The sequence below is a fragment of the Chenopodium album genome, chromosome 24, assembly GCF_948465745.1.
Source record: "Chenopodium album chromosome 24, dcCheAlbu1.1, whole genome shotgun sequence".
Classification (NCBI taxonomy): Eukaryota; Viridiplantae; Streptophyta; class Magnoliopsida; order Caryophyllales; family Amaranthaceae; genus Chenopodium; species Chenopodium album.
This window is the reverse complement of record NC_137857.1, coordinates 10,217,011-10,236,374: the sequence shown is the minus strand read 5'-3', so window position 1 is coordinate 10,236,374 and position 19,364 is coordinate 10,217,011. Positions and strand designations below refer to the sequence as shown.

Genomic DNA, 19,364 nt, shown 5'->3' with positions numbered 1-19,364 from the left:
TACAAAACACAAAGTACTCAGAAATTTTATTTGTACCAAAAAAAACAGGCCAATATAAATCTGTGGATAGTTGGATACACAAGAAACAATTACAATCTTGACCTTGTAATCTCAAGCAACTCCACAACATCACTAGATACAGGATGCGGATTATTCGAGACCACAGCACGAAAAAAAAAACCTTAAAACCAGCAACACATCACCCCTCTCCAACACAAAATACCAACAATTACAGTTCTTAAATAGAGATAAAGGTAACACTCCGTATTTCATTTCTTTTGATACACTTATCCATTTTTATGTACAGAAAACACAGCAAGTAGAGTACTAAATCTAGAATTTGACCTCTAAACAGGAGGAATGTTAGAGAATGAGAAACCCTTGTAGCCCTTGTACGCGTAGTAAGCAATCCTTGTATAATAGAAACCCGGTAAGAACAAGATCGCCCCTAATATTGCAAAGAATAGCCCTGTTTCAATTTCAACACATACAATTCAAAAATCAAAACCCCATAATTTCAGGTGTGTAAACAACACAATTGTAAGAGGCATTCAACAAAATAAACGAATAAGAGATAAAATTAAGGTAAAAACAAAAGTAAAACTAATTTATGACTGAATCAAGCAACAAGTAAAAATACCCACAAAAATTCAAGAAATCCCAATTGAAAGAGGCGTTCAACGAAATAACCGAATTAGGGATACTAATAAGGTTAAAAAAATTAAACAAATTTCAGACTGAATCAAGCAACAAGTGTAAATACCCACAAAAATTCAAAAAAATCCCAATTAAAAGAGGCATTCAACGAAATAAACGAATAAGGGATACAATTAGGGTTTTAAAATTAAACTAATTTCAGACTAAATCAAGCAACAACTGAATACACCCACAAAAATTCAAAGAAATCCCAGCTGAATTAGGGTTAAGGTAAATACCATGAGCTCGATCACCACCGATATGATTAACAGCCATGAAAATCCCCAAAACGATGCCGACAACACCGAAAACGAGGAGAGAGACAGCGAGAGCGATCTCTTTAATAGGGGGTTTATTGTTGATTGCATAAGAGTTATCCATCATAATATCTTCATCGGTAATGGAGAAAGCATGATCAACATACGCCATTGTTAACGATTTTTGCAAGCTCGAGTTTTTTTTTGATGTTGCAGATGATGAAACGTTTCTTTCGGACCTTAGATTGTTGTTGTTGGTGGTTAAAGTGGTAGATGAATAAGATGATGAAGAAAGTAAAAGGGGGATTTTGGAGAAGAGTTGGTTATACTTATTGCGTAGTTGCCAAAGTCGTTACCTTTGATCAGAAGTCTGGTATAGTGTAAACTTAATTACCTACGGATAGACATTCAATTGAGCTAATCACGGCACATAGTTTACTTGGTAAATAAAACAAATTAAAAATTAAATTAAAAATTGTTAAAATATTTTACTGATAGTAAGATATTTATCAGTGAAGGGATGAAGATAGAAAGCAAGTAGTAGTATGGTAGGAAAACTCTTTCTTATTTTCCAACCTAGGTTCACAATACGTGAACTTTCACTTATATAGCCAAAATAAATCAATATAATAATATACATTATTGTACTTCATACAAATAATTGTACTTAGTAAAATCTTCATTGACCTAAAAATTACTACATGTGAACTTCAATTCAATCATGCATGTTTCTCAACACTCCCCCTTTGAACGCTCACATGGAATGAGGTACAAGTTGTCTCATTAAAAACCTAGCTAGGTAAAACCCTTGGGATAAAAACTATAGCTAGGGAAAAGAGTACAACTATATTGTATTATATGTTTTGGTGTATTGTCTCGTTAAAAACCTTATCAGGAAAAACCCAGTGGGATAAAAACCTGATCGAAGGGAAAAAAGAGTGCAGTACATATAATACTCCCCCTGATCTCAGCATAGTTCACGAAGATGTCACATTCCGATTTTGTGAACTAACTGCTCAAATTTCTTCGAAGGAAGTGATTTGGTGAACAGGTCGGCAAGATTTTCACAAAACTGAATTTGCTGGATATTTATTTCCTCGTTCTTTTGCAGATCATGTGTGAAGAATAGTTTTGGAGCAATATGTTTTGTTTTATCTCCCTTAATATATCCTTCAGTTACTTGAGCGATACATGCTGTATTGTCTTCAAAGATGATGGTTGGATATTCTGTTATTGCGTTCATTCCACACTCCTTTTGGATATTACTGATCATCGACCTCAGCCATACACATTCCCGTCCTGCTTCATAGAGGGCTATCAACTCTGCATGATTTGATAATGTCACGGTCAATGTCTGCTTTGTTGATTTCCAAGATATTGCAGTGCCGCCATAAGTAAACACATATCCATTTTGTGACTTGGCATTTTGAGGATCTGATAAGTATCCAGCGTCTGCATACCCAATGAGAGCAGCATTTTGTTTTGGTTGGTAATATAAACCAAGGTCTTGTGTCCCTAGGAGGTATCGCAGTAAGTGTCGAACTCCCTTCCAATGCCTATATGTTGGTGCATTGCTGTGCCTGGCTAACAAGTTCACAAAGAAAGTTATGTCGGGTCTAGTATTGTTAGCTAAGTACATTAAGGCTCCAATTGCACTTAAGTATGGTACTTTTGGACCCAGAATCTCTTCATTTTCTTCTCGGGGTCTGAATGGATCATTTTTCATATTCAAAGAACGAACAACCATTGGGAAGTTGGTTGGAGTTGCTTTGTACATGAAGAATCGTTTCAAAATTTTTTCTGTATAGTTTGATTGATGGACAAAAATACCATGACTCAAGTGCTCAATTTGCAGTCCAAGGCAAAATTTAGTTTTCCCAAGGTCTTTCATCTCAAATTCTTTCATCAAGTATTTTGCAGTTTTCTCGAGTTCATTTGGGGTTCCGATGATATTTAAATCATCAACATAAATTGCAATGATAGCGAATCCTAATTGTGACCGCTTTATGAAAACACAGGGACTAACTTGGTTGTTTTTTGAATCCTTCTCTCATAAGGTATTCACTCGGACGGTTATACCACATCCTTCCAGATTGTTTCAATCCATAAAGTGACCTTTTTAGTTTTATGGAAAGCAGTTGTCTAGGCTTGTGGTTTTCTGGTAGTTTTAGTCCTTCAGGGACTTTCATGTAAATGTCTGTATCGAGTGACCCATACAAATACGCAGTCACTACATCCATTAATCGCATTTGCAATCCTTTTGTGACTGTCAAACTTACCAGAAATATTAATGTAGTTGCATCAACCACTAGAGAATATGTTTCTTCATAATCAATCCCTGGAATTTGAAAATATCATTGGGCTACAAGTCTTGCCTTGTATCTAACTATCTCATTTTTCTCATTACGTTTTCTCACAAATACCCATTTGTATCCAACGGGTTTTACACCTGCTGGTGTAAGGGTTATTTTTCCAAAAACTTCTCGTTTTTCAAGTGCCTTTAACTCAGCCAGCATTGCCTCCTTCCACTTTGGTCAATCACTCCTACGTCGACATTCTTCTATTGTTCTTGGTTCAACATCATTTTCATCAGACACAATGTCGATTGCGATGGAATTTGCAAATATTTCATCAACGATAACATCTTTCCTATTCCACTTAGTCTTTGTAGAGACGTAATTCATTGAAATTTCATTATTATCGATGTTTTGAACATCTTGTTCATTTCCCATAGGGTTGTCTTCTTGTTCATCCCCTTTTGGATTATCATCATTTTCTTTACATTCATCCACATTTGGTTTTTCTTGACCTTCTGACGGGGGAACATTATTAGTCTCATTTTCTATTCCATCCAATCTTTTCAATTTCCTTGGCTTAGAATCTTTTGAACCAAGTGGTCTTCCACGCTTTCTGCGTGCCTGAGATTCATTTTCTATGGCCTTATTACCAGTTGGGATTTCAATACGTGCAAAGGCATTTTCTGCTGGTATATGTGATTTTGTCACCTTCTTTGTGTCTACAAATGCATCAGACAATTGATTTGCAACACTTTGTATATGAATAATTTTCTTAACTTCTTGTTCACACATATTTGTTCGTGCTTCTAACTCAACAGTTGTGTTGCATTCCAAATAAGTTCAATTTCTTTCTTACGTGGGTCCACTTTCTCTCCCCCTAAGGCTGGGAATACTGCTTCATTAAAGTGACAGTCTGCAAATCTAGCCGTAAATAAGTCACCAGTCAATGGTTTAAGATATTTAATTATATATAGAAGGGGATTCAAACCCGACAATAAATTCCTAGTCTTCTTTGTGGACCCATTTTTGTTCGTTGGGGTGGAGCAATGGGAACATATACAGCACAACCAAAGATTTTTAGATGTGAGATACTTGGTTCTCGACCACAAACAAGTTGTAGTGGTGAGAGTTTATGATAAGCTGTAGGTCTCAATCTAATTAGCGCTGCTGCATGTATTATAGCATGTCCCCAAGCAAATGATGGCATTTTGACCTCATTAATAATGGTCTTGCAATTAATTGTAATCTCTTAATTAGTGATTCAGCTAGACCATTTTGTGTATGAACATGAGCTACTAGGTGTTCAACATCAATTCCAATTGACATACAATAATCATTAAATGTTTGGAATGTAAATTCCCCAGCATTGTTTAGTCTTATTTTTTTTATTGTATGATTTGGGAATTGTGCTCTTAATTTGATGATTTGGGCAAGTAATTTTGAAAAGGCAACATTTCTACTTGAAAGTAGACTAACATATGACCATCGTGTAGAAGCATCAATTAAAACCATGAAATATCGAAATGGTCCACATGCTAGATTAATTGGCCCACATATATCTCCCTGAATTCTTTCCAAGAATTTTGGAGATTTAGTAGCAATTTTGTTCATAGATGGCCTTATTATTAATTTGCCAAGTGAACATGCAGAGCATGTTAATTCATTTGATCGGGGAATTTTGACATTTCTTATTGAATGTCCAACTGAATGTGCTATTATTCTTTGCATCATCCCAGTTGCTGGATGTCCCAAACGATCATGCCATAAAATAATCAAATGTTTGTCATCTAACTTCTGGTTAGATACCATATTGATTTCCACGGGTCGTATGTTTATACGATATAACCCCGAAGAGTATGCTGGCAATTTCTCATATATATGTTTCTTGCCATGTTCTTCTGCCGTGAGGCATATATACTCTTTTTTATCTGTCGTCATTGTTTCTAAATGATAGCCATTTTGGCGTACATCTTTAAAGCTTATGAGATTTCTTCGAGATTTACTCGAATATAAAGCATTATTGATTATTAATTTTGTTCCATTTGGAAGAATTATACAAGCCTTTCCAGATCCTTCAATTAATTTAGCTGACCCGGAAATAGTGTTCACATTTGCTTGAAACAACTTTAGTTGTGAAAAATAATTTCTATCCTTTAAGATAGTGTGTGTTGTTCCACTGTCCAAAAGGCATTGATATTCGGACTAACTTCAGGTAGATCCATATCTTCATAAAATAAATTTGAGATTAGTTTAGAATAATATTATACAAACTTTTATTGATGATAGAGATTAAAAGTACATGAGTAGAAATTTAAAATACAGAACATAAAGAAAATACATTAAAACATAGCATATGTTACATTAGTAGATGAGAAACCTAAGCATTGTTGTTTTCTCCAAGAATGAAATCATTTCCAGTTTCAGCATTATCCATAAAATAATCAGATACATCAAGGTTGGGATAAGGAGCATTTTCCTCATTAACATAATTTGCTTCTGCATTTTTCTCTTTGCCTTTTACAGAAGCCTGGTAAAGGTCTACCAAATGTTTGGTCGTACGACAAGTACGTCCCTAATGTCCTGTCATGCCACATCTATAACATGTGTCTTTTCCTTTCGAAGGAGTTTGTTTGTGGCTTCCAGATGAATGCCCCTTCTGTTTTTCAAAATTTTTGAAATGATTGTTTCTTTGAAAATTGTTTCTACCACGACCACGGCCGCGTCCGCGATAATTTCCACGACCTCTTCCACGGCCATTGTAATTTCCACGTCCACCTCTTCATGTAGCATTTGACTCGGGTGGATAAGAATTTGTTGCATTTGCCTCATGATGAGTGGCCAAAGACCCAGTTGGTCTCAGGTTATGATTTTTCAACAAAAGTTCACTATTTTGTTCCGCAACAAGCAATACACTCATTAATTCACTGAACTTTTTAAAACCTCTTTCACGATACTGTTCTTGCAATAGTATGTTGCTTGCATGAAAGGTAGTGAGTGTTTTTTCAATCATTAGTTCATCCGTAACTGGATGATCACAGTATCTCAATATAGACACTATCTCATGTATGGTTGAATTATAATCAATTACAGATTTTAAATCCTGGAACCGTAAATTTGTCTAGTCAAATAATGCCTTAGGAAGGAGCACCCTTTTGTGGTGTCCAAATCTTTCATTAAGGAAATCCCATAATTCTTTGGGATCTTCAACCATCATGTATTCAGTTTTAAGGCCTTCATGTAAATGATGTCTTAACAACACTAAGGCTTTTGCATTATCTTGTTCAGTAACATGTTTTACAACAGTCATTGCAAACGTGGTAGTATCAGTTGTTTGACCAGAGGGACTTTTATTTTCTTTAATAGTGTGCTCTAAGCCTTGAGCTTTCAAATTCATCATTGCATCCACTTTCCTTTCCAGATAAATCTAAGATGTTGAACTGTCTTTTCATAAGGTCTCTCATTTTAGCTACAACACATTACGTGATAATTAGTTTATAATAACAAATTATATGTACAACTCATATGTTTAGTTCTTCCATATTTATAATTAAGTTAATAAAACATGTGATAATTAAATTTAATAATAATAAACCATAAATAATATAGTCTTTTCTCCCCCTTGGTTTATTATTGTGAGTGATTATATGATTAGACAAAAATTAATCATGTTAGTTGCAAAAAAAACAGCAAAACGACAACAATAATAGTAGTAACAATAATTATAATGATTACGGTAATATTATACAATGATGATTAATAACAACAAACAAACATAATAAAACAAAAACAAGCTTTTAATATACTAAAACAACAAAAATAAGTGAGTTTTACTTATACATAATGACAAAAATTAATATTGCTACTAATAGAGCTACAAGCGTCGTAACTAGGAGGAAATATTGTTTTATCTTCCTTAAATCTTCCTCAAAAGTGAAGTTGTGAGTGTTTTGGGTGTTTTGGTTGCCGTCGTCGGGGATCATATCGGAGAAGGGGGTGATAAAATTTTTTGGGTGATTTTTTTTTTTTTGGATAAAAAGTGGGAAGGGATAAGGGAATTTGTGGTGAAATCGGGGGAAAAATCCGCCGTTTATAGAGGTAGGTTTATCCGTTACTGTTCTGTATAACTGTAAAATATCATATAATAGTCTAATGTACTGGCATAAAATTATGATCTATATATATATATATATTTATAATTGTAAAAGGTTATCACACTGGAAATGCAAGCCATAGTGGTCCGAGAGCCCTAATATCTATAAAAAGATCTTGGGTTTGAAAACGGAAAGAAATACAAAAAGTATGTAAAAGTAAGAAAAATAATAAGTATAAAAAGGCTGCATCTTTTTGTTAATCTAGTTAATAATATGTAGGCAAAGTTACTATTAAGCAATTAAAATAACTAAGATCAAAATTTACGTAAAATGAGTATGTAATATCAACATGGATCAAACAAAGAAACATCAACATGAATAAAACAAAAGATGATAGTAATGAATTCTCAAGTAAGAGAACTTTCACCGTTGTTTTGAGGTATATATAATATAGTAAATGTTTGAGTTTCTGGTATAGAGGATCCCAAATATGGGCAACTATAGAGCATACTCCTCGAAACATTTAGAAGTAGATAGTATTATTTGTTATAAATTTGTAGAAGTAGGCATAAATATACTTGACTGGAAACTAGTGCTGATAACATGTTAAAATATTTTACTGATGGTAAGATATAAATTTATCAGTGAAGGGATGAAGATAGGAAACAAGTAGTAGTAAGGTAGCAAAACTCTTTCTTATTTTCCAACCTAGGTTCACAATACGTGAACTTTCACTTATATAGCCAAAATAAATCAATATAATAATATACATTATTGTACTTCATACAAGTAATTGTATTAGTAAAATCTTCATTGACCAAAAAATTACTACATGTGAACTTCAATTCAATCATGCATGTTTTGCATGTTCTCAACAAAAATTTGTTTTTGAAAAAATAAATTTTGTTAGTGGGGAAGAAAGTCCATGTTGTTAAGAATTAATTAATTTAGTCATCAATTATGGTGTGAATGTCCACACCCCGATTTCTTCATTGCATTTAATGCAATAGCCAACTTTATTGTCACCCTCGAAGTTTATAGCCAACAATGTAATAGTAATTCTTACTACTATAAATAGCCATGCAATGACACTTGTATGATGGTCACAAAAATATTACCAAGAGTAATATATACAAGTAGTAATTCTACTTCTCTTATTACCTTCTTCTCTAAATCCTCTAATTTCTATTTATTTCATAACACATTATCAACACTGTCTTCAATCAGGTATACTTATACCAATTATCCAATTTTATAAAGATTTTAATTTTTTTCACAAAATATATTTTGAGGAGTATGCTCTATAGTTGCCCATACGGGATCCTCTATACCAGAAACTCACAATATATTTCTCCACAAAATTGCTCTTCATAATTAGCCATGTTGATAAAAATAAGGATATCAATACATACTATATTTATGATATTTAGTTTGGTTACTCTCATGCATGGGTATAGAAAGTAACATATGTGAAAATATTTGTTAATAGAGTAAATTTAATTTTAGATTACACACTTTTTAATTTTCTTTCAGTTTTCGAACCCTGGACCACATGAATAGATTAGGTTCTCGAACCACTACAGCTTGCATCCCAGTGTAATACTGATAAGCCGTCGTCGAGCCTACCAAAGATAAAAATCTAATTTGGTCTCCTAATGGGTAGAAAGGGCAAGTAAGGGTCAATCCCACAAGGACTAAGGGGAGCAATAACAAGTATCGATCTGTGATAAGCTAAGTCAAGTTGTAATCCCCCGTATTTTTAAATATATTATTAATGAAATTATATTTTATTCATAATATTTATTTGTATTTTTTCGGATTTAATTTCAAAGTTTCAAATTATTTTTGGGTTTGATGAACGATTTTATTACAAATAACTTTTTATGAACCTTTCTTCAATAATTTATGTCCAACAAACAAACCAAACCCACTTTAAATTACTTTCTTAATTGGCCCATTAATTTTATGAGGCCCAATCTTAAAACTAACCCTACACCACTCTCTCTCCTATAAATACCCCATACATCCCCAAAATTTCCCCACACAAAAGGTTAGTCTTATTTTCTTTCTCTTTTGTTTTATTAATTTGTGTAATTATAATTATTGATTATGGGTTTTGATTTTATTGTTTGAAATTAATTTAATTAGTATCAAATTGTATTTTGATGATTAAACTTTATAATTTCATATTTTATAAATGTTATAATTTTCAGATTTTGTAAATTTAATAACCTAGGGTTTTTAATTATTGAAAATCATGATTTTAGGGTTTTTATGAACAATTGATTTAGGGCTTTTATAGTAATGATGTTTTGAAATTTTGTTGAATATAACTACTAATTAGTTTAACTTAATTTCAGATTATTTTGAACACGTAAATTCGTGTTTTAATGTTTAGATTTCGGTTCGTTAATATTAATCCCGTTTTAATCCCGATCAGGTTCTGAACTCATCCGATTTTGACAAAAAAGTAGTGTTTTCCATGTGGAAACGATGTTTTAAGAAAGACTAACTACCTTTAGTAGTGAGCACCACCCTCTCGTGGCCAAATTCTGCCTCTAAATATGATTTTCGGGCAGTTTTTCATTTTTAACGAAGTTTTTTTTTTCTGCTTAAAATTTTATCCTTGAGTTTGATTAATAAAATTAATTATGTTTAAAGTTAATTAAGCATATAAATATGTTTTTTTTATTTTAATAAGTTTTTCATCATATTATATTGTTGGAAATTACTTGGGTTAGTAATATTAATTATTGATTGTTTTCTAGGAAGTGATTATTCCCTAGGAGAATTTTAAGTGATTAAAAGTGGCTCAAAGGATTGTTTGTACGAGGTACGTACATGTCTACTTCGTTATAAGTAGTATCATGTTAGGTACCAAAAGGAAAGAACTTAGTTTCATGATTAGGGAACACTTGGATGGAAATTGTTTGGTTACACATTGATTTAATTCATGTGCTTATGTTTATGAAACATGTTTTGGTGAATTGATTATGTTTGTATGGAATTATGGATGCAAACATGTTGAATTATATTGGATAAAATGTTTGTATGGAATGTTGATACAAGCATAATTTTATTGGATTGGTTTGTTAACCACATTTGGATTATTAAAGGATTGGAATTGAATGGTTTAAGTGGAATGAATTTATTAATTATTCCACAAAGTTATTATTATTTATTTATTACTCAATCATAACTTGCTAGTATTTTGAGTAAAGGTGGATTAAGCCGAAATGGCTAGGTGAGTTGACTATGTTCAACAATTTTGGATAATTTGGAAGTTTAATTGAATTAAAGGTCAATTTGTGATGTGATCACCATTGTCCTAAATAAGATTAAAAATGAATTGATGTATGATTGTTATGCATGGTCTTCTTGATTGAGTCGGCTATTAATTAAAATTGTAATCACGTAAAGTGAAACATGGATGAGCAATAAAACTCTGGAAAGCGTGCACTTCTAGAGTATTGACAATTATGGGTTGGGGTACACGGTGGTAGCCCGTGGCTTTTCGAGGCTTGTTTGATCAACATGTCCTCTTCTCTTTTGGTATTTACATTTTATTTTATAATGAAAGTTAGATGGGATCCTAGACTAACTTTGTGAGAATGGAGTCGCGCCCATTCTTGCATCGCGCTAAACTTTTATTTCAAATGGTCATTTGGGACCAAAATGATTTGGTGGATTGGACAACCTCGTCTATTGCTTACTCCAAATTTAATTAATTGGATTAAATATATAGTCAAGTGTTTGGATTTGTTTAGTGAGTATGTTGAGTCAATTGAATTTTTTAAGTGTGGAGTCTTGATTAATGAATTCGTGTTGTATGTTTATTTACTTTAATTAATTGAGCATGCTAGGTTTGGTACGTTGTAGCTTGTATGTACTCAGCTTTGCTGATTGCGTGCTTTTGTGTGTATTTTCTTTTGGTCATGACCTTCGCCTTTCAATGACCCTGTGATGATCCAATTATTACACTTGTATTATTGGGGAGCAGTATGCACAGGTTAGCTTGATGATGTGAAGTTCAGGGGGATTTGACAAACGCATTGTCAAGGGATTGGTGTGATTGAGAGTATTTGATTCTTGTGTTGAACTTATTTATGTTTTGTTATTTCATTTATGTTTTGGACTTTGATTATTGGTATGGTTTTAAATAAGGGCCTTATATGGTTCTAATTTGTAAGCTTTGACTTATTCGTTTTCTAAACTATGTTATTTTAAAGACTTAAGTTTGTTTTTCCGCTTGCGATACTTTGATAAAGCCTTAACGTTTTAACACGTGGCGGTAGCACGTCAATGGTTCTCCACTATTTTATTTAAAGCAAGTGGTTTGCAAAAGGGAGAATTATTGGGGTGTTACACAAGTCTATTTGGGTTTTGAGTTATATAGAAAAACTACAAACAATAATAAAAAGGATCTTGGGAAGGTATCCACCAATTAAATCATTCACAAATTACAATTTAACGTACAAAACATAGCAATTTGGGGATAAATTAGAGGAAGTCATTTAAGGCACCTAACTACTCTCTCAAGCTAGAGGGATTACTTGAGTCATGAATATAAGCTACTCTCGTGGTTACAAAGCATAAAACAAGTGTTAAAGCATAATCACGATGACATAAACATTCCCTTGATTGGAAATTCCTATTCTCATGGTATTTCAAGTCAATTAAGCATAAGGGAGCTAACTCAAGTTCATCTCTCGATCCTTCGTTGAGAAAGCTTAGATAAATAGTTCTAGCAATGGCCACTTACAAGAACTAACAATGAAACCACTTAAGCTCAACTAATTAACATCCTGCATTAGCTAAATCAACACATGCAAACAAGTATTTGTGAATTTATCAATGGTTTCAACCATCCCAAGAAAAAGAGCTACTCACAAATCATTATAAATTGCAAAACTAAAGTAGTTAACAACTAAAAACATGAAATCAAACACTAAATTAACATAAACAAGTAATAAAACTAGAAGGAAAATTTGTCAAAAATAAAACGACCTTTCAGCGGTCTTCCAAAAATAAAACGACCTTTTGATTATTCCAAAATAAAACGACATTTGATAACCATCTGCTCAAAATAGAGTAAAATCGGTAACCGATTGAAAAGGTTGAACTTGGACATGTGTCGAACTATGATGGGTTAGAATTATTTTTACATTTTTTATTATAAAAGAAATTAATTTTTATTTAAAAAAATCAAAATTAAGAAAAAATATCACTCTTCTCCCTGCTCGGCCACAATCACCATCGTCAACCACCTGCCGCTCACCGTAGCCACCAATCACCATACGCCAACCCCCCTCATAACCTTCCACGGCTGCCAGTCCAGCACCCTTTATCACTCCTCCTCTTTTCCCCAACCATCCCTCAACCACATGTAGCCATAAAAACAGCCTTGTAACCACCGTCAAACCCAGCCCACAGCCACGCCTCAACCACCCAACCCCTTGAAACCATCCCGAAATCACCCAAAACCACCCTCACCTGCCCAACAAACCCGAAAACAACCCCATCAACCAAGCCACAAACCCCAATCGTTAAATCCCACGCAAAAAAGATGGAATTAGGTGCGATTTGCCAATATATACAAGGGGTTTGGGCATGGGTTTGCCGACAGCAGCAGGGGCAAAGGCTTGGGGTTGGGTTGGGTTTGCTACGATGGCAAGGGTGAGGGGATGGGTTGACTTCGCGACGACGGCAGGGGCGGAGGGCTACAGTTGGGGTTGTAGCAGGTTGGGGGTTGGCTGTTGGGGGTACTTGGGTGATTTTTTAAAAATTAATTATTTTTTTAGAAAGAAAATTGTAAATAAAAAAATTAAAAAACAAAAACCTTACCTATCGCATTGTGACACATTTCACAAAAACCTGTTAAGCAGGTCGTCAACCAGTAGTGTACTATTTTGAGCAGATGGCTATCAAAGGTCGTTTTATTTTGGAATAATTAAAAGGTCGTTTTATTTTTGGAAGACTGCTGAAAGGTCGTTTTTTTTTTTGACAAATTTTCCAAACTAGAAAAGATACAAAAATAAGCAATTTAAGTAATAAAATAGATTGTGGAATGCATTCTCATTGGCTATTTTTCTGAATCTAAAGGATATAGATTGTGGAATCTCAAGTCTAATTCTTAACCGAGATGTTACTTTCAATGAAAATGCTATGATTAAATCATTTAGTTTGGACTCTAGTGGAGAACATGAAGATGGTGAGAAGGTGGAGTTTGAGATTAGTAGCCTTTCTCACGCTACTGAAGATGATTCTTCATCAAGTCCACAATCTAGCCATGATGGTGATACTCCATCTACCAGTGATTCAAGCCAACCACAAAGCCCACAACAACAACCTGATGATTACAATCTTACAAGGTATCGTTCGAAGAGGCTAATCAAAAAGTCATCAAAATACTCGAGTGATGAGTATCTTCTTGCTTATGCATTATCAGTTGGTGAAGAAACTCCAATTGGAGTTGAGCCATCATCTTATTCAGAGGCCATCACAAGTCCCGACTCTTATAAATGGCTTGTGGCGATGAGTGAAGAAATTGAAAGTCTTCACAAGAATGACACTTGGGATTTGGTCAAGCTTCCAAAAGGTTGAAAGGCACTCACCTGCAAATGGATTTACAAGCAAAAGGAAGGAATCCCCAAAGTTGAACCTGCAAGGTGGAAGGCACTTCTAGTAGTCTAAGGATGCCATCAAAGAGAAGGTATTGACTTTAATGAGATTTTCTCTCCTGTTGTTCGTCATACCTCTATTAGAGTCCTTCTTGCTATGGTTGCTATGTTTGACATGGAGTTAGATTAACTCGATGTCAAAACTGCCTTTCTCCATGATGAACTTGAAGAGGAGATCTATAAGAAGCAACCCGAGGGATTTGTTGCTCCAGGATAGGATAATCTTGTTTGTCGCTTGAAGAAATCCTTGTACAGACTTAAACAAGCTCCCAGACAATGGTATAAGAGATTTGACTCTTTCATGGTTGGACGAGGTTACACACGCAGTCGATATGATTACTGCGTCTATTTTCAACAGCATAATGGTGTTTACATCTATTTGTTGTTGTACGTGGATGATATGCTCATTGCATCTCGTGTCAAGTCTCTGATCGACGACTTGAAATCTGATCTCAACAAGGAGTTTGAGATGAAGGACCTTGGAGCAGCAAAGAAAATTCTTGGCATGGAAATACATCGAGAACGACATGCTGGCAAGTTATTCCTATCTCAGAAAAATTATATCATGAAAATTTTGAATAGGTTTAATATGAACAATTGTAAGCATGTCTCTACTCCTCTTGCTGCCCATATTAAGCTATCATCAGCATGCTGTCCTCAAACTGAGGAAGAAATTGAGGAAATGTCTAGTATTTCGTACGCTAGTGCTGTTGGTAGCCTTATGTATGCTATGGTCTGCGCAAGACCCGATCTAGCATATGTTGTGAGCATGGTGAGCAAGTACACACACAACCCTGGAAAACAGAATTGGAATGCTGTTAAGTGGATATTTCGCTACCTAAAAGGTACTGTGGATCTAGGGTTGGTATATGATAGAACCCTAACATCTTATGCTGATGTTGTTGGATTCGTTAACTCTGACTATGGTGGTGATCTCGACCGTAGAAGGTCTTTCTCCAGTTATATCTTCACTCTGTGTTCTGGTGCAATAAGCTGGAAAGCGTCTTTACAATACAAAACAGCTCTCTCTACAACTAAAGCCTAGTATGTTGCTGCAACTGAAGGTATAAAGAAGGCTACATGGTTGCGAGGTCTTGTCATGAATCTTGGTGTCTCACAAGGAGTTACTAATGTGTTTTTTGATAGTCAAAGTGCTATCTTTCTCACCAAGAATGATGCTTATCACAACAAGACCAAGCATATCTCAGTCAAAATGCACTATGTCAGAGATACAATTGCTGAAGGAGAAATTGCTGTGAAGAAGATTCACACTTATGAAAATCTTGTAGACATGCTCACAAAGCCACTTCCTACCACTAAGTTCGATCATTGAATTGTTTGGACTTAGTGGGTTTCCATTCTATCTAAGGCCTTCGGGTCCCATACAACGAGCCTATGAAATTTGGTCCAAGGTGGAGATTGTTAGATGTGGCCCAAAATTTCATATGGACCAAGTTTTGAAGAAGCCTAATACAATTCTTCTTGCTTCTAGAGTATGTCTAATATCCTACAATTATGTTGATTATTCTAGAAAATGGTCAACTTTCTAGAAGCAATATTATCATGCAAGCAAATCTAGAGAATTCTTCATACATCTTGGGGCATCCATTTCCACCGACCTAACCAACTATAAATAGTTGGAGTTGGCTCATATTGAGGCATCCAACCAATATACATTCAAACCTCCATTACACAAATTTACCCACTCACAAAATTACTCATCCATTTACACTAGTCTCCCTAGTTAATCTCCTCCTTGTAATTTATTCCACTGTTTTCTTTTATTTTATTTTGAGAGTTTAATTGTAAGAGTTGTATCTCAATACCCTATTATTGGGGTTACTTTGTACTCTCATTTTATTATAGTGGAATTTTGTGGTGCTCGTCGTCATGGGTTTTTTACCTCTATTTAGAGGGTTTTTCCCACGTTAAATATCTTGTCTCCTTTTATTGCTTATCTTACATTTTACCTTTAATTTCTCGTTCTATTTTACATTTCCGCTGCGTGCTTATACCCTAACAATTATTATTATTATTATTATTATTATTATTATTATTATTATTATTATTATTTCATAAATACAAGTGTTCATTTTATAAAAGGGTTATGATAATAAATTATTCATGCAAAACTAGTCAAAGTCGGTATTCTAAGTCTTCGTGTCTATGGGTTGAAAAGTATTTGATTAGGATTATTGGTTTATTGTAGGAAGAATTTGGAGTTCGTAAGTAGGAGTTCTGTACTTGTGTGCAAAGATCAAGGTACGTACACGTGGCTAGATTTTTTATAAAGTGACTTTTATATGCAACGTGATTTACATGTTAAGTGATTTCAAACCATGTTTAAATGAATGTGAAATATATTTCGGTGAGACATGTTTTAATCGTTTAATCTCAAATGTTTAAATATTTTATATGGTTGATTATAAACTTGTATTGATATTCAAGATGTTTTAAAAAGGAAGATTATTGTTTAAATTATCCCGAGTATGAGATATTGGAAAGTTTATTTATTAGGATTTATTCTTTGGATCTTTGGATTTTTTAAACTCCCAATACGCGGAGTAAGTTGAAGACTATGGACTTTGTATGACCTAGACTTTCCCCTTGATAGCATTATGTAAAGGAGTTACTAGCTTGGAGGGTGTGCACATATCTTTGGAAAGTTGGTTATTTTGAAAATTGGTTTTTTTGACAAGTTTTTATACATGAATTTCTATTCATGAATGGTTTGGACAAATTATGATTTATTAAAGTCAAATCTCTTCGAAAGCATGTTTAATTAATTAAATTGATTTTACATGTCTAGTTTTTGTATGTACTTAGCTTTTGGCTAATGTGTATTTGTTTTGTTTTGGCTTGGCCCTACGTATCATTTTGATGAGTAGATAGGTGATGGCGATCGAACAACGTGAACTATATGATGCATTGGGAACGATGGGCGGTGAACACCTAGTTTAATTTAGTAAACATAATATTAGTGGTGTAGGAACTTTGGAAGTGTTTCAAAACTATTATTATTACTATTATTATCAGTGAAAGATAAGTACTATTTTCCGCTGCAAAACTCTGTTAAGCCTTACGTAATCACGTGGCAGTAATACTCCCAAGTTACTATCTAAATCATGTTTTATAATAATTAATTGGAGAGTAATTTGGGGGTGTTAGACAACATGTCCACCACCATATTTTCGACGGCTTTGTCGCTGAATCAAATGAAAACCCTAAATAAAAATGGAGAAACAAATGGCATGGTTAAACCCAAAGGATAGGAGTTTATGATCATCTTTGAATTCTCCATTGCAGCTGATAATATCTCCATTAAAGACTTCATATTTGAGTGATGAAAGAGAGATAATGAATGTTTTTTGTGACGAAGAAGGTGATGAATTTTGTGGATTTAATTTTGCTTATGAGGGAGCCCAAGTTTTTCTTGGAGAGAAACTTGGACGTTTATCTGGATAGAAATTCGGTAAATAATTTGACATCTCATACCAGCTACCCTCTTTCTCTCTCCTCTAGCTACTCCATCACCACCACCTGCAAACCATCCCCTTCTCTCTCCTCTCATCCCATGGCCACGCCGAGTCACCGATCAACCACCTAAGCGGCATTAAATTAATCGGTCGACCAAACAAAAGATACCCTAGCAAATTATGTAATGTGGGCCTATACTAAACCTTTAGGGAAAGGTATTTGCTAATTAACCGCCATGCATGTTGTGGACGGAAATCTTTAAAGCGGTGGTGGTGGTTTTTATAGTTTGCTAGGTTTGAGCAATGCAGGTGGGGGTTGTGTAGTTGGAGCGGCGCTAGTGGTACGTATACGTTGTGCAATGCAATGCAATGCAAGCGGGGTCATGTAATCAGAGCAGGGAAGTGCTAGTGGTCGCTGGTGGTTCTAGTGGTTGTCTATTGTGGTGATGGTGGTGGAGTGGCCAAAGGAGAGAGAAGCCAAAACATGGGAAAGCCAAATTTATCCCTATAAACTTGGATTTTTTCCTTATTGACATAATTACATTACTACCCTTACCTAAATGATGTACTTTACCCCTTGTTAAACACTTCACGTTTATCATAAAGATAAACTTGTAACTTCTCCAATTTTTGAGTATGATTTTCTTTTTAGTGAAAATGATTTTTTTTTTTTAAATTTTTTTTTATGGGAATGGTCTATTTGGGCAATATGTCTATATGTAAAAAAGGGAAAAAAAATCATAGAGGTTTTATCACTTGCCACATCAGCATCATATAAACCTCTTACACAACAAATCTATTACGAGTTAAGCATATAAATGGAATTTAACTTTTTACTGTTTTTACTTATTTTCTTCACTTTTGGGGACTCGGCTAATTTTTCCGGCCAACTAACCATATACTCCCCTTAAGATTGAGTCTCAAGATTCAAGATTGACATTACTATTGTCGTTTTTGATGTTGATTATTTTGTTAAGATTGGGAGGTATCGTCGTGAATTACAAATCATGGGTGTTTGCTGAAGGTGAAGATGAATCTTTGAGGTATGTTCGATGGAAGTGTCAAACCCTATCCTTTGGGATAAACCATATCCTAATGTCTCCATTTATCTAAGGGTTTTTGTTTTATGGTAAAGTTTTGGGTGAGACGGACTCACGTGAGTCCACTATCATGTTTTTGGTGTTGCGAGCCTCGCGATCGGGTTTAGTTAGCCCGCGCCTTTTTATTGGACTTTTGTTATTGAGCCCGGTCTCACGTGAGTCCGGTCTCACGTGAGTCCGGTCTCACACAAAACCTTTTGTTGTTTTATTCCAAAAATAATGGTTTTGGGGCGCTGTATGATGAGCTGGTGAAAGGAAAAGGAGGAAGGAGGCCAGGAAAACGAGGAAACACCATAGTTGTTGAGAAAGATCTGCTATTGTTACTGAAAAAGGAATATGAGGAAAATGGGACGAAGAAGAAGGAAGGACCACGCAAACGAAGTTTTCTAACGACTTACTACAATTCACCTGCCTTGTGACTAAGCAAAGTGGCCATGTACAAATGTACAACTATTACCCGACAGGTTGACAGATAATTGAGTATTGTGTAAATAATTACAGCTAATAAGTATTGCTCAAATAATTACACCTAATTGAGTATTGTTCAAATTTACAATCAGATCACTTTTAATTGACATATTTCGCTAATCTAATAGATCAACTAAGGGCCTGTTCACATTTACTTAATTTCAGTTGAGTGCAGTTCAGCTCCAATCAGTTCAGTTCAGCTCCTAATTTCCACCTTTCATAAAATATTCATTTCAGCTCAGTTCAGTTCAGATCCAATCAGTTCAGCAAATGTGAACAGGTCCTAAGGCATGCATACT

The 19,364-nt window shown here is 34.5% G+C and overlaps 1 protein-coding gene and 1 pseudogene across 1 annotated transcript; both read right to left on the bottom strand.

Moving 5' to 3' along the window:
* On the bottom strand, window positions 1-1,297 carry LOC145612025 (uncharacterized). The gene is made up of 2 exons (XM_081667403.1): window positions 936-1,297; window positions 1-469 (listed from the first exon to the last, which is right to left on the bottom strand). The coding sequence occupies exons 1-2, from the start codon at window positions 1,123-1,125 to the stop codon at window positions 348-350; spliced, it is 312 nt and encodes a 103-aa protein (XP_081523529.1). The 5' UTR covers window positions 1,126-1,297; the 3' UTR covers window positions 1-347.
* A 644-nt stretch (window positions 1,298-1,941) lies between these two features.
* Window positions 1,942-2,592, bottom strand: LOC145610538 (secreted RxLR effector protein 161 pseudogene; annotated as a pseudogene).
* Between the last annotated feature and the right edge of the window lie 16,772 nt (window positions 2,593-19,364).

Bases quoted from the DNA above. Each gene is read 5' to 3' on its own strand.
- LOC145612025 (XM_081667403.1), bottom strand. From the start codon at position 1,125: ATGGCGTATGTTGATCATGCTTTCTCCATTACCGATGAAGATATTATG. The intron at 470-935 runs GTATTTACCTTA...AAATTGAAACAG, and splicing joins CGGTGGTGATCGAGCTCATG to GGCTATTCTTTGCAATATTA.